This window comes from Eulemur rufifrons, chromosome 20 (assembly GCF_041146395.1).
Source record: "Eulemur rufifrons isolate Redbay chromosome 20, OSU_ERuf_1, whole genome shotgun sequence".
Taxonomy (NCBI): Eukaryota; Metazoa; Chordata; class Mammalia; order Primates; family Lemuridae; genus Eulemur; species Eulemur rufifrons.
In genome coordinates this window covers 6,762,637-6,785,774 of record NC_091002.1, presented here as the reverse complement: position 1 = coordinate 6,785,774, position 23,138 = coordinate 6,762,637, and the positions used below count along the sequence as shown (strand labels likewise).

At 40.3% G+C, this 23,138-nt stretch overlaps 1 protein-coding gene across 2 annotated transcripts in view; it reads right to left on the bottom strand.

Annotated features, from left to right (window-relative positions):
- The window catches only part of FAM193A (family with sequence similarity 193 member A), a 141,414-nt gene that overhangs the window by 37,600 nt on the left and 80,676 nt on the right, over window positions 1–23,138 (bottom strand). For both annotated transcript variants that reach the window (XM_069495399.1, XM_069495401.1), the window contains exons 11-13: window positions 20,392–20,545; window positions 20,110–20,289; window positions 12,192–12,443 (exon numbers count right to left, since the gene is read on the bottom strand). In XM_069495399.1, coding sequence (XP_069351500.1) covers window positions 12,192–12,443; window positions 20,110–20,289; window positions 20,392–20,545 — 586 coding nt within the window. The remainder of the gene's footprint in view (window positions 1–12,191; window positions 12,444–20,109; window positions 20,290–20,391; window positions 20,546–23,138) is intronic.

Genomic DNA, 23,138 nt, shown 5'->3' with positions numbered 1-23,138 from the left:
ATGTCCACATTTTAGAATGCGCTAGCCTTGGCTCACTACCTCGCTCACACACACTCATGCTCAGGCTGACAAGCCGCCACTGCCTTTCCTCTCACCACCCAAGACCCAAGACCCAAGACCAAGCGAGCCTTCCCATGAAACACACTAAAATCTGTAATTTTTCCTCTTAGCACTTACCATGGTGATAATTCAGGACTTACTTGTAGCCTATTGGTTTAATGTCTGCCTTCCCCCAAATTATGTGTGCTTCACGAGGGGATGGGACACCTGAAGCCTGGTCCCGTCGCCCCCAGCCCTTGTCAAGGCAGGGCACATGGTTTCCCCTCAGCAGGACTGAGGTACTGCTGGGATCAATGAGCACCAAGGGACAGGCCTTGCCCTACAGAAAAAAGCTACACCTAGTGATCATGCCCTTCGGGGTGCAGAAATAAGCAGTGAATTCTGTGAACTCAAATGGGAGGGTTCCTAAGAGTAGGTGATGGTCTGGAAGAATCTCGAGGCCCTGGCTGGTGCAGAGGAGGGAAAAGCACAGGGTTGGCCCATGAACATGGATGACAGCATGGCACCCTGAAGGGCTCAAGGACAGGGGCAGTGGCCAGATCAGAGACAGCATTGTATGACTTCGTCCTGAAGGGACCGTGGAGCCACAGAGGGTTTTAAGCGGCACAGTGAGATGATGTGGTCAGTTTATCAGAAAGACCGATTTGTGGCAATGCTGTGGGTGGACCAGAGCGGGAAGACGACACTGAGGTAGGCAGTTAGGGGATGAGAATAAAGCAACGGTGGTGAAGGTGGCGAGGAAAGGAGCAATCCTGGAGCTATCAAGACAACAGCTGTGACTGAACATTTAGGTCAGGGACTACCATTCCAGGCAACAGCTGGATCTGAACTTCAGTCCAGGTCTCGGCCTTGGGCCTACAGACTGATGGGCTCAACGCCAGTTCTCCTTTTTACTAGCTGTGTGACCTCAGGCAAGTCACTTGATCTTTTTGTACTTTAATTTTCTCATCTGTAATTTGGAAATACCTACCTCCAGGGGTGGTGGTAAGAATTCAGCACACTGCCTGGCCCATAATAGCATTCAGTGAGTGTGAAGGTGGATTATTTTCATTTTCTAAGACTACAATCCCTAGACACAAAACAACCAAACAACTGAACAAATCCTACCAGCTGTGCCCATTCTCCCACAGGGTTTTGGAGCAGAGAGCAAGTGGGAAGGAACTCCCCGTGGGGTACCGGGACAGCTCGGTGCGGGGAACAAACCCAGGGAGGTAGGGTGTGGGGCGACGGTAGGGGCTGGAGCAGATGCTCAGGACTTGATAGGGGATGGGCATCCACAGTACAAGCAAGGGCTGCAAGCAGCTACTCTGGCAGGGGAGCCCTGGGGGCAAACAGTAAGGAAAATGAGAAAACCGTATTTCCATGGACACCAATTCTTACGAAGTAGTGGTACGCTAAGAGCTGCTTTGCTGAGAAGTAACTGATGAAAAGTAACAATTAAGTAGGAGAAGGTTTCTCAGTTTTGGGGACCTTCTGCTAAGGTGCAGAAATACCTGACAAGTGTAAACCAGCCAGCTTTCTCACAATGCAAAACTCTGGCTTTGAGAAGTGGCTCCACCTTGCTAGCCCACCTGGTAAACTCTGAGTAGCAGAAGCACCTTCAGGGCTCTGAGGCTACTGAAGTACTTCCAGGGACCCTCTGAGATGAGACTGAGTTGTTTGCTTTCCTCACTGGAAAGCCTGGCTGAGAGCCTAGACTCCACCACCACATGTGTCCAGAGAGCTCTTGCTCATCCTTCAGACCCTATTCCAGCATCACCTCCTCTGCAAAACCACCCCTGCACTCATTTACACAGTTTTTCTCCTTAGTGTATTTTTCTACCTTGTGTCTGTAAGTTCCATTAGGTATGCAGTAGCATTTTGATGTTTTGTCCTGATCATGTTTTTGTCTTCCCTTTAGACTGCGAGCTCTTTGAAAATAGGCACCAGTACTAGCTGACTTTTGTTTTCCTAGAATGTAGCACAGGGCCTGGCACATATTGGGTGTTCAATAAATGTTGTTGAAAAGTGTTTAGCTCAGAGGAATAAGGAAATGCATCTCTAAAACCGTAATACTGGAAACATAAGATAGTGATTCTACACATTCAATTTATACACTCTTCAGAAACCTACCTACTCAGAAAAGGAGGCCAGTTGTAGAGACAAAAGGCAAAAATAAGAAAAAGGGGAATCAGTAATTTTAAAAAGTTGTATTTTTCAGTGTTTTTGCACAAGATGCCTACTGATCTTAACAGCTTAAGAGTTTCCTTCAGAAAAAAATAGGTGTCACATATACCTTTGTGACATGTGACATGTATGTCACATACATACATTTTTGGGCCATGCCTTGATAAATCCACCAATGATTTAACTTTAAATTAAGTCTCTCAAAATGTGCACAATGCTATTAAATTAGAACACTAATTTCACTCTTTATATAAATCCACAAAGCTTCAATTAACAAGTTTTGAATTATTTTCTACTTTGAGACAAAAGAAGTAATCCACAGGAAGTTTTTGCTTTAAATGAAAGCTCTGACACAAATGCAAACACACTATAAAAGCTTTTCATTAAGCCTAAATTCCAAGTTGATCCTGGCACCGAATGATCTGGCCTGTCCTCTACACTGTACAAAAAGTGAGCCAAGAGAGCGCAACACCAAATCATCACACACACGTTTGAGAGTTCCAACACTAAGTATTCAAACAAAAAGGAATTCCAGTTATATCTTAGGTAACAACAAAGTTGAGTGACTCTATTCTGTATTTCTGCTTAATTGAGGTTCTTCAACATTTTTCCCAGAGATGGTAAAGAGGCAAAAGGACCACCTTTGTTTTGCCCTTGCTAGTTCTCAGGCTGGAAGAACTGAATACTACCTCCAAAATAAAACACAGACCAAAGATTCCCCAATAAAATACAGACAATATGATCCCCAAATTGCAATCTATTTTTTTTTTTTTTTTGACAGAGTCTCACTCTGTTGCCCGGGCTAGTGCCGTGACATCAGCCTAGCTCATAGCAACCTCAAACTCCTGAGCTCTAGCGATCCTCCTGGCTCAGCCTCCCAAGTAGCTGGGACTACAGGTGTGTGCCACCACGCCTGGCTAATTTTTCTATTTTTTTAGTAGAGATGGGGTCTTGCTCTTGCTGAGGCTGGTCTCGAACTCCTGACCTAAAGTGATCCTCCTGCCTTGGCCTCCTAGAGTGCTAGGATTATAGGTGTGAGCCACCTCGCCCAGCCTGCAATCTAGTTTTGACCCCATTTTCCACATAGCTCCTCCCACCCCCAACTGCCAATCTGAACTAAAAACTTGTGCCAAGTTTTAATTCCATTAAACACTTTTGCAGTGGTTGTACTTAATTTTCAAAGTAACCTGGAGAGGGAGGTATAAAGACACCCTGGTTGGCCGGTCGTGGCAGCTCACACCTGTGATCCTAGCACTCTGGGAGGCTGAAGTGGGAGGAACGCTTCAGGCCAGGAGTTCGAGACCACCCTGAGCAAGAGTAAGACACCAATCTCTACAAAAAAAAAATAGAAAAATTAGCTGGGTGTGGTGGCGCACACCTGTAGTCCCAGCTACTTGGGAAGCTGAGAGAGGAGGATCCTTGAGCCCAGGAGTTTGAGGTTGCAGTGAGCTGTGATGATGCTACTGTACTCTAGCCTGGATGACAGAGCAAAGAGGAAAGAGGAAAAGGGAAGGAAGGGAAAGGGAAGGGAAGGGAAGGAAGAAAGAAAAAAAAGAAAAGAGAAGAGAAGAGCAAAGCAAAGCAAAGAAAAGAAAGACACACCCTGGGGTCCAGAGACTGCACCCAATCACCAGGCTCCACTGAACACACTAAACTCACTGAGGGCCTGTGATCACTTTTAATATTCTTCACATTCCCAGTGGAGAATTCAAGACATCTTCTACTTCACTTCTAGGCCCTTTCCTAGTACAGTGATTGTTGCATAACATACTTTCTGTGTTGGATAAAAAAGACACAGGATTGAAAGTTGAACGCCTTGGGTTCCAGTACAAATTCTGGAACCTACCACTCCGAGGCCACAGGAGCCGCAGGTGGGAAGCTGCTCTGTGAAGGAGCAGTGAGTGCGGCCCCACCTGCTTGCCTTTGCTCATCTCTCTAAGGCTGTTCTTTCTTCCTTGGCCTATGCTTTATTGGGTAAGTGGGGCTACAGAAATCCTGAACCAAGAGAAATAACACTGAACACCTTGGTAACCAACTGGTATTGACAAAGACAAAGGATGAAAAGAAGAGACAAGAAGGTGGTGAGAGAAAGACAGCACAGGTGAAAGGAAGGGACATGTCACATGAGGGGTGGCCGCCCTCAGAGCATGGTCCCACACAGGCAGCAGTCTTGGAGGCTCTCAAGCAGGGCCCAAGGGTCTCAGGTGGCTCCTGTTCCAGCAGACTTAAGTCCTTGTAAAGAAACCATTCCCCATTTAGGGCCGTGGGGTTCTGTAGAGCAAACTAAACAGAACATGATCTCATAATAAAAAATTACCTTTTCAAGGAAACAAGCTATGGGTGATGTCGGTAGAAACAACAAAAAACAGACTTGGATGCTCAACGTTACATTCAAACACGGAATAACTATGTGTGAAATGCTGGGTGTGGTGGCGCACACAAGAGAAAAGATAAAATAAAAAAAAGCCAGGAACAAGAGAATATAAAAAGTTGCTAGACATATTTGGAAAAAAGTAAAGCTTAGAAATAAGAATTACACTGGGAATTAAAACTTATGTGGCAGGCAAGGCACCATTAGAGAATCACTTCACTGGAAGACTGATCTAAAAAGAGTTCTCACAACATGGAACTAAAGGACAAGGAGATGAGAAACTTGAGACGGGAGTGCCAGGGACGAAGAATAGAATGAGGTCTATTGTCAGTTTCACCAGAGGTTCAGAGAAAGACAATAGAATAGTAGAGGGAATATGGAGATCCCTCTACTGGAGATAAAAACAAATGAAACTGATCAGATAGGAATCCAAAATGACTAATACGCTAAGGGCTCTAATGGAAAAAAGTAGACAACATGCATGAACACATGGACCACATGAGCAGAGACACGGAAAGAAACGCAAGCAGTAAAAACAGTGTAAGAGAAACAGAATGGCTGCGACAGGCTCAGCAGTAAGAGTCTGTGAGCTGCAAGACATGGCAACAGTACTCCTCAGATGACATGCAAACAGGGATGAGAATAAAAAACAACAACAATCCACAGCCACCAAAATAGAAGAAACATACACAAACTGCAGGACAACTGGCATGCCAGAAGGAGAGAACAAAGAAATATTTGAGCTGGGCGTGGCTGCATGCCTATAGTCTCAGCTACTCAGGAGGCTGAGGAAGGAAGATCACTTGAGCCCAGGAGTTCGAGGCTGCAGTGAGCTAGATCCTGCCACTGCACTCTAGCTCTGGTTGATAGGGTGAGACCCTGTCTCTAAAAAACAAAGAAAAAAAAAAAAAGAGAGAGAAATATTTGAAGTAATAATGGCTGAAAACTCTCCAAAATAAATGACAGACATCACAGATCTGAGAAGTTCAGAGAACATCAAGTAGAATAAATGCCAAAATAAATAAATGCCAAAAGCTACACATAGGCATATCATATTCGAACTGCAGAATAACAAAGACAGGATTTTGAAAGCAACAGGGGATGACGAGGGGGGACCTACAGAAGAACAAGAAAAAGAATTACAGAGAACACCTGTCAGAAACCATGCAAGCAAGGGAAGAGTCGAGTTAAATATATCCAAAGTGTTGAAAGAAAAAAAAAAAACCACCAACCTAGAATTGTGTATCCAGCGAAATTATCCTTCAAAAGTGAAGGAGAAATAAAGACTTCCTCAGACAAACAAAAACTGAGGGAACTCATCGCCAGCAGACCTAACCTGTAAGAAATGTCAAAAGATTTTCTTCAGGCAGAAGGAAAATGATACAGGTCAGAAACTTGGATCTACATAAAGAAAGGAAGAGTACTGAAAAAGGAATAAATGTAAAATATCTTATTTTACTTATTACTAATTGATCTTACAGATAACTGTTTAACATAATTATAACAATTACGTTGGGTGATTAATACATGAATAAGTGAAAATAATGACAATAATATCATAAGGACTGGGAGGGAGGGATTGGGAATGTTCTGTTAAAGCCTACTTACTTGTTTTACATGTGTTATTTGAAGGGGAGCTTACACTAGTTAAAAATGTATATTGTAAACTCTAAGGAAACTACAAATATTTTCTTTAAATAAGTAAATTGAAGTGATAAGAGAAGAGATATAATGGAATCATAAAATGCTCAATTAAAAGTGAAGACGACAGAAAAAGAAGCTTCTGGAAATAAGGAGAAAACAATTACTAACATAGTTGATACTAATCCAAATATATTAAAAAACAGCTTTATGAATGGTCTAAATATACCAATGAAAAGACAGATATTATCAGAGCATATCAAAAAAACAAAGCCAGGCAAGGTGACTCACACCTGTAATCCCAGTACTCTGGGAGGCTGAGGCAGGATTGCTTGAGGCCAGGAGTTTGAGACCAGCCTGAGCAAAATCAAAACCCTGCTCTCTACAAAAAATAGAAAAATTTGCTGGGCATAGTGGCGAGCGCCTATAGTCCCAGATACTTAGGAGGCTGAGGCAGAAGAATCACTTGAGCCCAGGAGTTTGAGGCTGCAGTGAGCTATGATGACACCATTACACTCTAGCCCCAGCAACAGAGTGAGACTCTGACTCAAACCAAAACCAAACGAAAACAAAACAAAAAAACAAAAAACAAGACCCAACTACACATATCTATAAGAAACCTACTTTAACTATAAAGACCTCAATAAATTAAAAGTAAATGAATGGAAACAGCCAATGAATTAAAGGAGAAATCAAGGGAAATTAAAAAATACTGAGAGACAAATGAAAACAAAAACATAATACACCCAAAACTTATGGGATGCAGTGAAAGCAAGTGCTAAGGGGAAAATTTAGAGTTATAAATGCTTCCATTAAAAAATAAGAAAGCTCTCAAATCAGAACCTAACTTTACAACTTAAGGAATCAGAAAAAGAACAAACTAAACCCAAATCTAGCAGAAGAAAGGGAATATGATAGGTTAGAACAGAGATCAATGAAACAAAGAATAGAAAAATAAAGAAAAGTCAATGAAAACCAAAAGATGGTTCTTTGAAAAGATCAACAAAACTGACAAACCTCTACTGAGGTGGACTAAGAAAAAAAGAGAGAAGGCTCAATAGAAATGAAAAGTGGGGACATTGGTACTGATTCTACAGAAATAAAAGGGATTACAAGAAAATATTATGAACAACTGTAAGCCAACACACTGGATGATGTAGATAAAATGAAAAAATTCCAGAAAACAAAAAACCTACCAAGACTAAATCATGAAGAAATAGAAAAATCTGAATAGACCTATAACTCGTAAGGAGACTGAATTGTTAATCAAAAATTACCCAACAAAGAAAAGCCCTAAATCTGATGGCTTCACAGGTCAATTCATCCAAATATTTAAAAAGAATTAATATCAATCCTTCTCAAACTTTCCAAAAAATTGAAGAGGAGGGAACATTTCTAGCTCATTTTATGAGGCCAGCAATAGTCTGATACGACAACCAAAGACACTACAAGAAAACTATAAACCATATCACTTATGAAAATTGATAAAAAATAAAAAAATCCTCAACAAAACCCTAGCAAACTGAATTCAGCAGCATATTAAAAGGATCATGCATCATGACCAAGTGGGATTTATTCTTGGAATGCAAAGATGGTTCAACATATAAAAATCAATCAATGTCAACATACCACCATTAACAGACTGAAGGAAAAATAGCACATGGTCATCGTAACTGATGCAGAAAAAGCATATGACAAAATTCAAAACCCTTTTCAAGACAAAAACACTCAACAAACTAGGAATAGAAGGAAACTGTCTCAACATAATAAAAGCCATGTATGAAAAACCCACAGCAAATATCATACTCAATGGTGAACAACTAAAAGCTTTCCCTTGAATATCAGAAATAAGGCAAGGATTACTGTTTTTATTTCTATTCAACTTAGTACTGGAGGTTCTAGCCAGAGCAAGTAAGCAAGAAATAAAAGGCATCCAAATTGGAAAGGAGGAAGTAAAACTATGTCTGTTTCTAGATTGTATGATTTTATATGTAGAAAACCCTAAAGATTCTACACAAAAAAATTGTTAGGATAAATAAATTCAGTCAAGTCGTAAAATACAAAGTCAACATTCAAAAATCAGTTGCATTTCTATACACTAACAATGAACAATCCAAAAAGGAAATTATGAAAACAATTTCATTCACAACAGCATCAAAAAGAATAAAATACTGAGGAATTAGCTTCACCAAAGAAGCGAAAGATTTATACAATGGAAACTATAAAACATTGTTAAAAGAAATTAAAGAAGATATAAAATAAATGGAAACACAACTGTACTAGATGACTGGGAGACTCAAAATTTTTTTAAATGTCCATATTACCCAAAGTGATCTATAGATTCAATGTAACCTCTATTAAAATCCCAATGATGTCTTTTGTAGACATAGAAAAACCCATTTTAAATTCATATGGAATCTCCAAGGACCCTGAATAGCCAAAATATCTTGAAAAAGAGAACCACCCTGGGACTCAAACTTACTGATTTCAAAACCTTACAACAACAGCCCAAGCAAGAGGAATACCCTAACTCTACCAAAAACAGAAAAAATTAGCTGGGTGTGGTGGCACACGCCTGAAGTCCAAGCTAGTTTGAGGTTGCAGTGAGCTGCGATGAGCCCACTGCACTCCACCCAGGGTGACAGAGACTGCCTCAAAAAACAAACAAACAAAACAACAACGACAAAAAAAAAAAAAAAAAAAAAACAGGAAAAAAAGAAATAAAAAACTCACTACAAAGCTACAGAGATCAAGACAGCCTGGTCCTGGCATAATGACAGACATACAGACTAATGGAGCAGAATAGAGAGCCCCAATATAAATCTTCGCATATATGGTCAAATGATTTTTGACAAGGATGCCAAGACCATTTAATGGGGAGAGGACAGTCTTTTGAACAAATGGTACTAGGAAAACTGGACAGCCACATGCAAAAGAATGAAGTTGGACCCTTACCTAACACCATATAAAAAATTAACTCAAAATGGATCAAAGATCTTAATGTAATGCCTAGAACAAAAACACAGAAAAAAACCTTCACAATATTGGATTTGGCAATGATTTCTTGGATGTGACACTAAAAACACAGACAACAAAATAAAAAAATAGACAAACTGAACCTCATAAAAAAAAATGTTGTGCATCAAAAGACACTATCAACAGAGTATAAAGGCAACCCACAGAACGGGAAAAAAATATTTGCAAATCACATACCTGATAAATATCTAATATCCAAAATATACAGAGAAATCCTAAAACACAACAACAAAAGAAAAGTAACCTGCTTCAAAATTGGGCAAAGGACCTGAATAGATATCCTTCAAAGATATACAAATGGCCAATAAGCACATGAAAAGCTGCTGCTCAATATCACTAAACCTTAGGAAAATGCAAATCAAAACTACCATGTGATACCATCTCACTCCCCTTCGATGGCCACTACTAAAACAAACAAACAAAAAAACCACCAGAGGAGGGGCACGATGGCTCATTCCTGTTATCAGGAGGCTGAGATGGGAGGATTGCTTGGGGCCAGGTGTTTGAGACCAGTCTGGGCAACACAGCAAGACCCTATCTCTACAAAGAAAATAAGAAAAATTAGCTGGGCATAGTGGTGCATGCCTGTAGTCCCAGGTACTTGTCTGACATGGGAGGATCACTTGAGGCCAACAGAATTACTCTTCAAGTTTTTTTTAATTTCAAGAAAATAAATTTTTCATAGTACTCATCCTAAATATTTTATATACTAAATATTTATCCACAATGGCCAAAGTATGAATTAAAAGAATTACAAGCACAATGACATAATGTCTTAAAGGCAACAACTATGATTTTACCACAACAGGAACTTCTAAAGGCCCAAATGAGATGGACACAGACGTACCTCTCAATCATCTGTGAGAAACCTCCTCCAACGTAACTGAAGAAAAATCTGTGCTATTCTAATATAGCTCATTAGTTTTCTGGAAGGTGCCTCTGGCAATCCCCTCCAGGGTAGTTAATGCGTTATACATTTAGATACAGATGCATCAACAGCACTCAACTCAGTCAAATTAACTCAAATCACACGAACTAATTTTGCAAGACCTGGTAAGTGATGATGCAAGCTTGTTTAGAGAAACAAACATTTTAATACCAGGTATAAATGAAACATTTTGTCAAGTGCATTTTATTTTTCCAAATAAAAATGGCCTCCAACTAATATATTTTAAATGAATTGGTGAATAGTCATGACTTTGCAAAAGTGGCTGAAACAAGGCTTTATTATACATTCCTAAGTTTCTATATGACCTCTACCATACATGGCATGACTTCCATATTTGCCTTTCTACCCATGAGTCTTTCAAATCTATCTACAGGATTCAAGCTTAACAGATGTCAAAGAACAGATATTAGAAATGACGCTCCTAAAATACATTTTTCTTCTCCTTTTACTATAATACAGACTACCTCTGGCTTCCTGAGAAAAGGCCAAAAGTTAGGGAAAAGAATGTTTTTAATCACAGTGTTCCAATAGACTTTGGGAATAACCAATTTCACTACTTTACTTGAATATTTTCAGGAACTAATTCTTGAATAGCTTCCACCAGCAAAAATATATAACAGAACATTCTATAATCTTTTCTTTGGACTAAGAAATAGAGCTCTATTCAGTTAAGAATAGGGAGTCAAAAACTTCCTAACCACACCCAGAGGAACACAGGCTGCAAACCGGGTAGACCATGAGAACAGGCTGGCTTTGACTATACACTGGAAAACACCACTAAAAAGCATTCTATTAGTAAAGACATCATTAAATGTTCAAACTAAGCAATATTCAATCTAACAAAATTTAAGCATGACTTGAGTGGTTGTGCCAAGTAATTATAATAGAATGTGACAAACTTAGTAAACTCTATTCTAAACCCGTGGTCGTCAACCTCCCACCTGTGCCCCTCCACAGCAAACACACAACAGACTTCATTATGGGCTACACATCCCCCACTTCAGTGACTGGGGAGGAAAGTTGGGAGGAGAGATCACACATGTGACCCAGGAAGCCCCTTCCATGCCATCTTTCTAGTTAAGAGTCACTGTTTTAAATAACAAATTAGAAGAGTTTGGGGAAAATTCTACTTTTGGTTGATTAGAGCTAACCTTGAACAAGAAAAACTGGCATAAAGAAAAATAAAAATCAGAGTTATGGTGAGTCAACAAAGGTAAGTTCAAACAGTTAGAGAGGCAAAGCTATATGAGGGCCTAAGAATAACACCAACCTAAAATTTCACTGTACAGTCTAACATACTAAATATATGCATGGGATTCTCTGAGAAGAAGTCCATAAAAATCAACCTTTTTCTAGCTCCTCACTCCACTTCCTGAACGGGCTTTTAGCACACCTGGCTTCTGGCAGCCCCTCCTATCTGTCCTCTGGCTTCCCGCAGGCCACTATGACCTTCTATGGAGGGACACTCAGGGTTCTTCCTTTAGGCTTGTATGTTTCTACAAGGCCTTAATTTTCATACTGAAGAAGCATAATCACTGTAGACCCTGGATAGCCCAGCCTATGTTAAAGGACTTGTGCTATATTCAAATTATTTTACCCATCACCTTAAGAAAATGAGCAAGGCCCCAGAAGGCCATGGGTAGATAATTTTGGAACTGTGTGGAAGTATCCCTGAGTTTAACCTATTAGCAACATCATCTGAAAAACTCTTTACTTTTTAGTTAATTCTGAATGAATTAAACCATGACCTTCATGACTGTATTTAATTATTGTTTTTACAAGTGTAAAGGTTCAAAATTATAAGTACTTAAGAGACTATGGGGACAGGAAACATTTGCAGACCTTCTTATCAAGAACAGATGCTACCCGATGCAAGTTGCCAACTTATTGATTTCTGTTTGTTTAAATATGTACTCCTGTAGGATCTCAGTGACGAGTGAACTTTCAGGCCCTTTCTCCCCAACTTACCTTACTGTGTGTGAAGGGAGGTGCTGCGTACAAGGTCGGGTGGATAAGGGGGCGTGGCAGGTGTGGGACAGTGTGCAAAGGCACATGTCCATGGATGTGGGGGTAAAGATGCAGTGCGGGGTGTGTAGGTTTCTCTGGGGTCATGAACTGATGGCCAGGTGGAAGGGCTCCAGCTGTCATTGCGGATGGTGTCAGTCCAGAAGCTTCTTGTTTACAAACATGACACTCACAAGTGTTTGGAGTTTGTTCAGCCTAAGAGGAAAGAAAAAAAAGTACTTAATTATTTAGTGAACAAAGAATGGTATAAATTAAATTAAAGTCAGTCATATTCTGCTGAGCATTTACAAAGCAACCGCAGAGGTAACAGGGCTGTCTGGACACCCTGAGTTGAGCAGCGCCCTCCTTGCAAGAAAGCAGGCACCCTAAGACCTGGGACTGAAGAAGCTGCAAAGATATGAAAGGTGCATTTCACTCCCCAGTTGGGTGTCTACTCATGTAGAAACCCCTAGATCTGCATCCTGTGCCTGATGCAGAAAATTTCACTTCCTAAATCTGACCAGGGACAAGGGAATTGGTGAAGTTCACAGAGTAGAGAGAGGGAGAAGGGACCAAGGAGAACAAAGCCATCAGATGGCTATGCTCAGCTGGGCTCATGCTGCTGAATAAATGGTTATATAGAGATTCTCCAAAATGAAGCAGAGATGGGACTTCCAGCTAAGGTGGAGTGAAAAGATTGGTGGCTCCTCTGCCTCAAAGCAAATGTAAAACTGAATGCAATTGTCAAAGGCAACCATTTTGAGGCTCTGGGAATTAGCCAAAGGAAAAACACTGAGAAGCATTTGTTCATGCAAATCAGCCAGAACTTCAGGGAGGAACAGCAGGACTCTGGCCTTCTTGACTGGAACCCTTCCTGCTCCTTGCACCCTGCATTCCACCCCCAGCTCAGTCAGGAGTGGGCACAGAAGTTCCATGAGAGCAGGGATGCCAGTGAGAACCAGCCCTGCTGCCAAAAAGGGCAGCCCGAAGTCAGGCGGAGGGTGAAAGAATAAAGTAATGCACTCCCTGTTAGTTTGAGACCAGGGTCCTGGTTAGGGTGAGCAGCATAGGAGACAGAAATACAACAGGGAGAAGCTGGAAATGAGAGAGCCGCGTAAGAGTTCCTTAAGCCACCCTAGCTGGCCAGGAGACCACAGTGCATTCACAGGGGAGATCTCAGAGGCCATCAAAGCCAACTTGAGAACTGACTGAGCACTGAACACATCAGCAAACACTAGAGCCCCTGTGGGTTCAAGGTGCACAGGCAACCTCTGCCCAAACCATCAGCTGACCAGTAAGCCAGGCAGCCAAAGGGGAGACCTTTAGAAGCCAAGCTAAAAAACAAAAAGAATAAAAAATGTGAGCTGAGACATCTGTAGCCAGGTAATGTGGGAAGATAAAAATTATCCAAATTAAGCCCACGAAAGTCAAAACAAAACAAAAATAAATGTCTAGTAGACATTTTAAATGTACAATAAAGCAATAGAGTGAGACCCCATCTCCAAAACAAAAAACAAACAAACAAAAACATCAGGAAGTTACACTGAACCTGGTCTGGTTGGGGGTGGGGGGGCTTGCCCAATTCATGAATCATTCTGTGCACAATTACAATTAAACTCTGAAATTTAAAAAACACTGAAGACATTTACACGTAAAGACTGAGAAAATTAACTGCTAGCAAATTGGTCCTGTAAGAAATATTAAAGGATGCTGGCCAGGAGTGATGGCTCACACCTGCATTTTGGGAGGCTCCCAGTATTTTGAGAGGATCACTTGAGGCCAGGCATTAAAGACCAGCCCGGGCAATATATCAAGACCCTGTCTTTACAAAAAAAAAAAAAAAAAAAAATAGCCAGGCATGGTAGTGCGCACCTAAAGTCCTAGCTACTCTGTAGTCCCAGCTAGTTGGGGGACTGAGGCAGGAGGATCGCTTGAGCCCAGGAGTTTGAGGCTGCAGTGAGCTATTATAATGCCACTGCACTCTAGCCTGGGTGACAGAGGAAGACCATGTCAGAAGGAAGGAAGGAAGGGAGGGGAAGAAAGGAAAGGAGGGAAGAAAGGAGGGAAAGGGAAAGGGGAAAGAAAAGGGGAAAAGGAAAAGAAAAGGGAAGAGGAAAGGGAAAGGGAGGGGAGAAAACCTGAGGGGAGGGAAGGGAGGAATAAAATTAAAGATGTCCTCCACTTGAAAGGAAAAAACATGACAACTCAAATCAACAGAAAAAACAAAGAATGCCAGTAATGTTAAGGGAGCCAGAAAATCGAAAACTATATATTTTTTTTCTTTGCTCTTACTCTTAGTCTTTCTAAACATCACTAAATTGTAGGAAGCAATAATTATAACATACTATTGGGTTTATAATACATATAAATGTAATAAATATCTAGAACAATAATAGTATAAAGGAGGAAGAAACTGAGCTATATTGGAGCAAAATTTATATATTTTACTGAATTCAGTTGGTATTAATCTGGGGTAAACTGTGATAAAATTGAGATGTATACCCTAACTCTTAAAGAAGTCACTTGGCCGGGCGCGGTGGCTCACGCCTGTAATCCTAGCACTCTGGGAGGCCGAGGCGGGTGGATTGCTCAAGGTCAGGAGTTCGAGACCAGCCTGAGCGAGACCCCGTCTCTACTAAAAATAGAAAGACATTATATGGACAACTAAAAATCTATATAGAAAAAATTAGCCGGGCATAGTGGCGCATGCCTGTAGTCCCAGCTACTCGGGAGGCTGAGGCAGTAGGATCGCTTAAGCCGAGGAGTCTGAGGTTGCTGTGAGCTAAGCTGACGCCACAGCACTCACTCTAGCCTGGGCAACAAAGTGAGACTCTGTCTCAACAACAACAACAACAACAACAAAAAAAAAAAAAAAAAAAAAGAAGTCACTAAAAAAAAATTAAGAAAATAATAAATAATCAACAGCAGAATTAAAATGGTACACTACGGCTGTACCGCCCTGAATGTGCCCAATCTCATCTAAAATGGTACACTAAAAATTTTATTTAATACTGACAAAGGCAGAGACTGATAGGATAAAAATGCAAGTCCTAATTAAAAGATCGGAAGATAAATTTTAGATTCAAAGGCACAAAGAAGCTAAAAGCAAAAAGATGAAAAAAACATAACGTATACAATGGCCAGGTGCGGTGTGGCTCATGCCTGTAATCCTAGCACTCTGGGAGGCCGAGGCCAGGAGGACTGCTTGACGTCAGGAGTTCAAGACCAGCCTGAGCTACTGCGAGACCCTGTCTCTACTAAAAATAGAAAAAATTAGCCCAGCATGGCAGTGCACACCTGTAGTCCCAGCTATTCGGGAGGCTGAGACAAAAGGATCGCTTGAGCCTAGGAGTTTGAGGTTGCAGTGAGCTATCATGATGCCACTGCACTCTAGCCCGGGCAACAGAGTGAGACTCTGTCTTCAAAAAAACCCAAAAAATATACAGTAACCCAAGAAGCTGGCCTGGCTATATTAATATCACATAACATGGACTTTAATATAAGAAATATTAGTAGAGAAACATTTCATAATGACCGAAGGGCCAATATATGAGGGAGATATAACAATAATACATTCAATTACATCAGCCCCAAATGCATAAATCAAAAACTGTCAGTACTGAAAGGAGAAATAAATATTCCAACAGTTATACTTGACGGCCTCAATATGCCTCTCTCAGCAATTGATATAAGCACTAGACAGAAAATCAGTAAGGATATATTCTATGGTCTGAATATTTGTGTCCCTCTGAAATTCATATGTTGAAATCCTCATCTCATACCAGGAGGTGGGGCCTTTGGGATGTTCTGGTTTCATGAATGGGATTAGTGCCCTTATAAAAAGAGACCCAAGAGAACTCCTGTGCCCCTTCCACCATATGAGGTTATAGTGAGAAGACAGCTGTCTATGAGGAAGCAGACCATCACCAGACACCAAATCTGCTGGTGCTTTGATCTTGGACTTCCCAGCCTCCAGAACAGTGAGAAATAAATTTCTGTTGTTTATAGGCCACCTAATCTATGATATTTTTGTTATAGCAACTTGAACAGTCTAAGACAATAGAGAAGACTTGAACAATGCCATCAACAAACTTGATCAAACTTTCATTTATAGAATACTCCACATGATTAAGAGCAAAGTCAAAATTATTTTCAAGTACACATGGAACATTATCTAGGAGAGACCATGTTAGGCTATAAAACAAGTCTCAACATGACAAATGTTTAGCCTGAGTGAGGGGGTTAAAAAGGAGAAGATAAAATTATCAAATTAAAGAATTAACAGCATCACAGACCCTGCAGAATTAAAAGGATTATAAGAATGCAACAACTGTATGCCAAGAAATGAGACAACTTAGATGAAATGAGTAAATTTCTAGAAACACAAAAATTATTAAAATTGATTCAGAAAGAAACAGAAAATCTCAACAGACTTATTATTAGGAAACAAAATTTGAATTAGTAATTACAAATCTTCCCACAAAGAAAAGACCATACCTACAGAATTTCTCCGGTGAATATCAAACAATTAAGAAATTTTAATCTCAGACAAACTCCTTCAGAAAACACAGGTGGGAGAAACACCTCCAACTCATTCTATGATGCCAGTATTACTCCAATATCAAAGCCAGACAGAGACATCACTAGGATAGAAAACTACAAGCCAGTATCTTTTATTAACACAGATGCATAAATCCTAACAAAATATTAGCAAACCAATTCAGCAACATATGAAAAGGATTGTATACTATCACGAAGTGGGATTTACCCAATAATATAAGGTTGGTTTAATATCCTATAATCTATTGACGCGATAATCCACAGTAAAAGAAAACAGAATGAAAACCACAGGATCATCTCAACAGATGCAGAAAAGGCATCGCAAAACCCAACACACATATAATTTAATATACAACTCATGATAAAACTCTCAAGAAACTAGGTGTAGGGCAGAATTTCCTCCACCTAATAATCGGCATCTATGGAAAACCTACAGCTAGCATCATAGTTAGTGGCTAAAGATCAAATGCTTTCCCCCTAAGATTGGGAACAAGGCAAAGATGTCTGCTTGTACCACTTCTACTTAATACTGTACTGGGGATTCTAGCTAGCTCAAAAAGGCAAGAGTAAGAAATCAAGAGCACTGAAATTGGAAAGGAACAAGTCAAACTATCTCTATTCGCAGACATCATCATCTTGTAGGTAGAAAATCCAAATCTACCAAAATCCAAAAAAACCCCAACCCTACTAAAATTAATAAACGAGTTTAACAAAGCTATAGAATACAAGATCAATGTATGAAAATCAACTGTATTTTTATATATTACCAAAATTCAATTGGAAATTAAAATTAGAAAATACCAGTTACTATAGAATCAAAATACATTTAATACTTAAGAATAAATTTAAGAAATATATTTAAGACCCAAAGACTGGCGATTTTTAAAAACTCTCTGAGAGAAATTAAAGATGATTTAAGTAAATGGAAAGACAGAGCATGTTCAGATTGAAAGATTCAATTTTGTTAGGACTGCATTCTCCCCAAATTGATCTGTATGTATTATCCTACAAACAAAAGATCATGCCTGGAGGATTTCACAGATGAACTCTAAAATATATATTCAAGAACTCAATGCAATCCTTATCAAAATCCAAGCAGGCTTTTTTATAGAAGTTGACAAGTTGACCCTAAAATTTATGTGGGAATGCAAAGGATTTTGAACAGCCTAAACAATTTTGGAAAGGTCTACTAAGCTGGACACATGTGGCCTTCTGGGTCCTTAAGTGCGGCCTTTTGACTGAATCCAAATTTTATAGAAAAAAACCTTTTATTAAAAGGGGTGCAGCAAAGAAAGATGAAGCTTTTCTTGCTTCTTGTGGTGCTTAAAAAAGAACAATCTTTTTTTTTTTTTGAGACAGAGTCTTTGCTCTGCCCGGGCTAGAGTGCCGTGGCGTCAGCCTAGCTCACAGCAACCTCAAACTCCTGGGCTCAAGCAATCCTACTGCCTCAGCCTCCCAAGTAGCTGGGACTACAGGCATGTGCCACCATGCCCGGCTAATTTTTTCTATATATATTTTTAGTTGGCTCAGATAATTTCTTTCTATTTTTAGTAGAGACGGGGTCTCGCTCTTGCTCAGGCTGAAAAAAGAACAATCTTAAAATCAGAAGGCCGCAGTTTCCCCACCCCTGTGTGGGGTAACAACAGAGAGATCAAACAAACTATGGAGAGGTCAGATACAAACCCCTTACATTTATCATCCACTGATTTCCAACAAATGGCTAAGGTAGTTCAATAGGGAAAAGGATGGTCCTTTTGACAAACAGTACTGAGACAACTGGAGAGCCATGTATGCAAAAAGGTGAATTTAGACCCTGACCTACCATAAGCAAATACTGAGTGAAATGGACCATAAAACTAAAGAACTAAAATTATAAATCTTCTAAAAGAAAATAGTTTTGTATAAGGCAAAGCTTTCTTGGATGACACATCAAAAGCATGATTCATAAAAGAAAAAAAATTAATAAACAGAAATACATCAAAACTAAAAACCTTTGCTTTTCAAAAGGCACCAAAAAAAAACTAACAGCTGTGCTACAAACCACGAGAAAATACCACAAATCATACATTTTTGATAAAGGACTTGTATCCAATATATAAAGAACTCTCATAACTCAGTAAGATAGAAAAGGAAACAAATAGCCCTTAAATATATGAAAGGATGCTCAACTCTGAACTCTAAAAGGTGAAATGAAAATTGAAACCAAAAAGGGTTACTATTTCTTATCTATCAGACTGGCAAAAATCCAAAACTGTGACATCACTCTCTTCTGGGGTCTAGGGGAGGCCATCGTGGCATCACTCAACTCCACTCACATATGTTCTGACCCAGTAAACCCACTGCTGGTGACCAATCCTGGGGATATATCTGCTTATGTATATAATGTCAGATGTTACACAATGAATAGTTTATAATGGCCAAAGGGGGGGGATTAATATAAGTGCCCATCAACATGGGACTGAAATGAAAAAATAAAACTACAGTATGTCTACATAATGGAATACAACTAGGCCAGTAGAACAGAATGAAGAAGTACACTGTATAGACAGATACACTGTCAGGATATACTGCTAAGTGAAAAAGTAGGGTATAGAACAGTGTGTACATTAGTATCAGCATTTTTTATAAGAAAGGAAAAAAATAAGTATATATATTGGAATACAATAATTACATAATACTGATTATTGGCACTAGGAACTGGGGGTACACAGGTGCTGGACAGGCAGGTGGGGAAAGGGGTGAGACAAGAACTCTCAGCGTACACCTTTGGATGTCACCCTTATTGTGTGACCCTTATAGTTGCATTACCTATTAAAATGAATCTATTAGCCAAGTACTTTGACCTTTACTTGTTCTCCCTTTCATTTCAAAACTGCTTATTGAGCAAGTGTTATAAAACTCTGAGTCCTTAAGAAAAAATAATGGTCTAATAAGGTAACCTCAACTTTGGTTAACAGAAAAATAGATATTGAACAGAATCAAAAAGCCCCCTTACAAAAACAAATGTTTTCTGAAATTTTAACAACCCACTATTTTATTTTTCAAAAAATCCTCTCTTTGCTTCTATACAGACCAAAAAACTCCACGTCACCTAAACATGTGGAGCTACCATAGGATGTCAGAAAATCAAGACAGATTCAATCAAGAGAAACAAGATTAAAATGCGGTTGCTTATAAGTATGTCTTGATCCTCTCTAGTTCTAATCTTCAGAAATTACTGGAAATATAATAATTTTTTATTCGATACTGTTCACGTTTAGAGAAAATACACATAGAAAGAGATCCTTGGTAAAACAGAAACTTCAAAAGCATAAAATCCCACCTGCTGTGTTGGGTGAGATGGGGGTGGACTGTCCGCCTTACTCCCCTCACCCCGGGGGCTCCTGTTTCCCGGGTCCCCGTCTTCACCCGGGGCACCCGGGGGCTCCCCGCTACTCTCACCGTCTGCGTCTTCATCGTCAGCTTCTGAAGAACTACTACTGGTGCTGCTCACCTGAGGAGACTTTAAAGACAGCCTTGTGTAACTTACACTTTTCAAAACAAAAGAATATAAAGACTTATGTCAGACCACCATTTGATGTCACCTATTGTCACTACTGCGTACCTCCTCTTTTAGGGCCACGCTTCCCCCACCGCTGTGGGACTCGCTGTGGATTCCATTCATGCTGGCCGCCACCTCAGCATCATCATAGCTACTCAATGGGTAAATGTCAGCAAATTTAGCTGACAGTGGTGCCACGTCCTCATCATCACTGCAACTGAGACAAGCAGAGATGGTCACCATGAGGCTGTGAGACAAGCAAGGGTAACAAACGAACCACCTCCTAAGCACAGACATTTCTTTTACAGACCATTGTCTTATGTCAAGTGTCACTCATACTACTTAATAGCTCTTAGTAACCTGAACACAAGAAAAACACCTAGAAGATGAATGTTTGTGCTATTTGGTAGAATGAAAAAAAAAAAAAAAAAACCCCTCCACAAGTAGAAATGTTAAGGAAACAACAAAAATTTAATCAGACTGATATTACATTTCCACTTGACCCAAAGTTCAAAGGTACAAAGCTAGGCACCCTCTCTGCTACTCCCAAGCAGACAAATTTTTTGATTAAAATTAAAGGTACAGAGACCAACCTTAGGTCTTCGGAGTTTGCTTTTATAACCACCAAAATTTCAGAAATAGCCAGTTGAACAAAACTGTAAGACACTTATGTGACAAAATACTTAATTTTTTTTTGCTACAAGGCCAGTCAGGGTCTAGTCAGTTATGATCTTAATTATCAGCTTTTGCAAGACACCTAAGCAATGGGCAAATGGAATATTTACTAAAAAAAGAAAATTTTAACAGATTCCAAGGCTTCCACCTAAATGTATGATTTTCTGGAGCACACAAAGAGCTGACAGGCCAGGTGCGGTGGGCTCACACCTGTAATCCCAGCACTTTGGGAAGCTGAGGCAGGAGGTTCACTTTAGGCCAGGAGTTTGAGACCAGCCTGGGCAACAAAGCAAGACCCCATTTCTATAAAAAATAATTAGCTGGGTTTGATGGTGCATGCTTGTTGTCTTAGCTGTTTGTGAGGCTGAGACAAGAGAATGGCTTGAGCCTGGGAGTTCAAGGCTGCAGTGAGTTCTGATCACACCACTGCACTCCAGCCTGGGAGACAGAGTGAGACTCTGTCTCTATAAAAAAAAGAGCTGGCACAGAATTCACAGTTCAGTGAAAATGGTTCAAGGCATAACCGTAAATGGATGTCCCAGAGTCCACAAAAAGATGCCGCTGAGTCCGTCCATCTTCAGCCTGGGTGCACATGACTTCCAGAAAGTAAAAATCCCAAGAACTGGCTATCTCACCACTTTAAAAGGAGCGTCCAGGATTATCAAGCTCAGGCGTCTTTTCCATTTTCAAGAAAGCAAGATTCAACACACTATAAGGTATCACAATCTGGAGCTGACGGGAGGAAAGCATCACCAGCACCCACCAGGTGAAGGGTGCTCAGGTCTCCCAAGGTCCCACGGCACCTGAGGTAGTCAACACTCACACCCACACCATTGCCACAATTTGCAGATGAGAAAACTGAGGTTCTAAAATGAAGTAACTCAGCCATTTGCTTCACCAATACTAGCACTAGTAAGACTCAGAAAGCACTTCAGTATGGTGACTAAAATTACACTGTTCTTTTTAACCAATTTAGAAAAGGCACCAAGAAAGAGACAACACAAACCAAAGATAACACTGGAAAATTCACATCATTGCACTTTATATTTGGAAAACACTAATCACAAGTTCTCAAAGGCCCACGTGCCCACAGAGCCTGGGCTCCCCTGACCAGCTGTAAACAGTCCCTGTCCAGGGAGAAAGGCTCCCACAGCCAAGTCCGTCCACCACTAAATGTGACACAAGAGCCCATAACTGACATCAGCATCTAAGACAAATGAACAGGGATGAAATTTTCCAACTTAAGTTTTTATTAGATTATATATGTCTAATTTCTGTATGTTTTTGTAAGAAGTCGGGTAAGAGCAAGCTGCAAAACACCCTTTCTCATGCCCTGGAGAGCACAGGGTTTCTAAGGCTATAAAGCAACCTGCGGTCTTTGAATGAGAGTCATGGAGTTTAGACCAGTCCTTTTATAATTATTTTGCGTTTGAGAAAGAACCCAAATCGAGAACTTCAGAAGACTCTGAAGGAAAATGTTAGAGTTACTGAGAGAAACCCAGATGGAGGGAATGAATACATGTCCATCAGTCAGAGAAATCTGAGAAACACTGAGTAGCCAAGATTGAGGCAACAGTCCCATCCACTGGGCACCTCCACGAGACACATGATACCTGCATGCTCTATAATACATGCAACATTAACCTAAGTTACTTAACTACATATATCCATGTGCAAACCCTTCCAGAAATAAGCATGTGAAGCCTCCACAAATAACAGTCACAACTGAAGAAATTGGGATGAGCCACCTACCACATGAATTGGTGAGAGCTGTACAGCCACCCTGCTAACATGAAATGTACTTCTAACCATGTGAGAACATGGAAAACAGAAACTTCCAATTGCTTACTAAAGTGATCATGTGAGTTCTTAGCGAGACATGGAACAAGCAAGAACACTAAGCTGAGAGAGAGGCAGGACAGACAGCAGGCTGGCCACACTCCAGGCAATGAGGAGATGTGAGGCCAGAATTAGACAATTCCCTGCATGCCAACATGTTTTTTATTTACTGGCATTTTATATATGTACTTGAGACAGGGTCTCGCTTTGTCACCCAGGTAGGAGGGCAATGGTACAATCACAGTTCACTGTAGCTTCGAACTCCCAAGTTCAAGCCATTCTCCTGACTCAGCCTC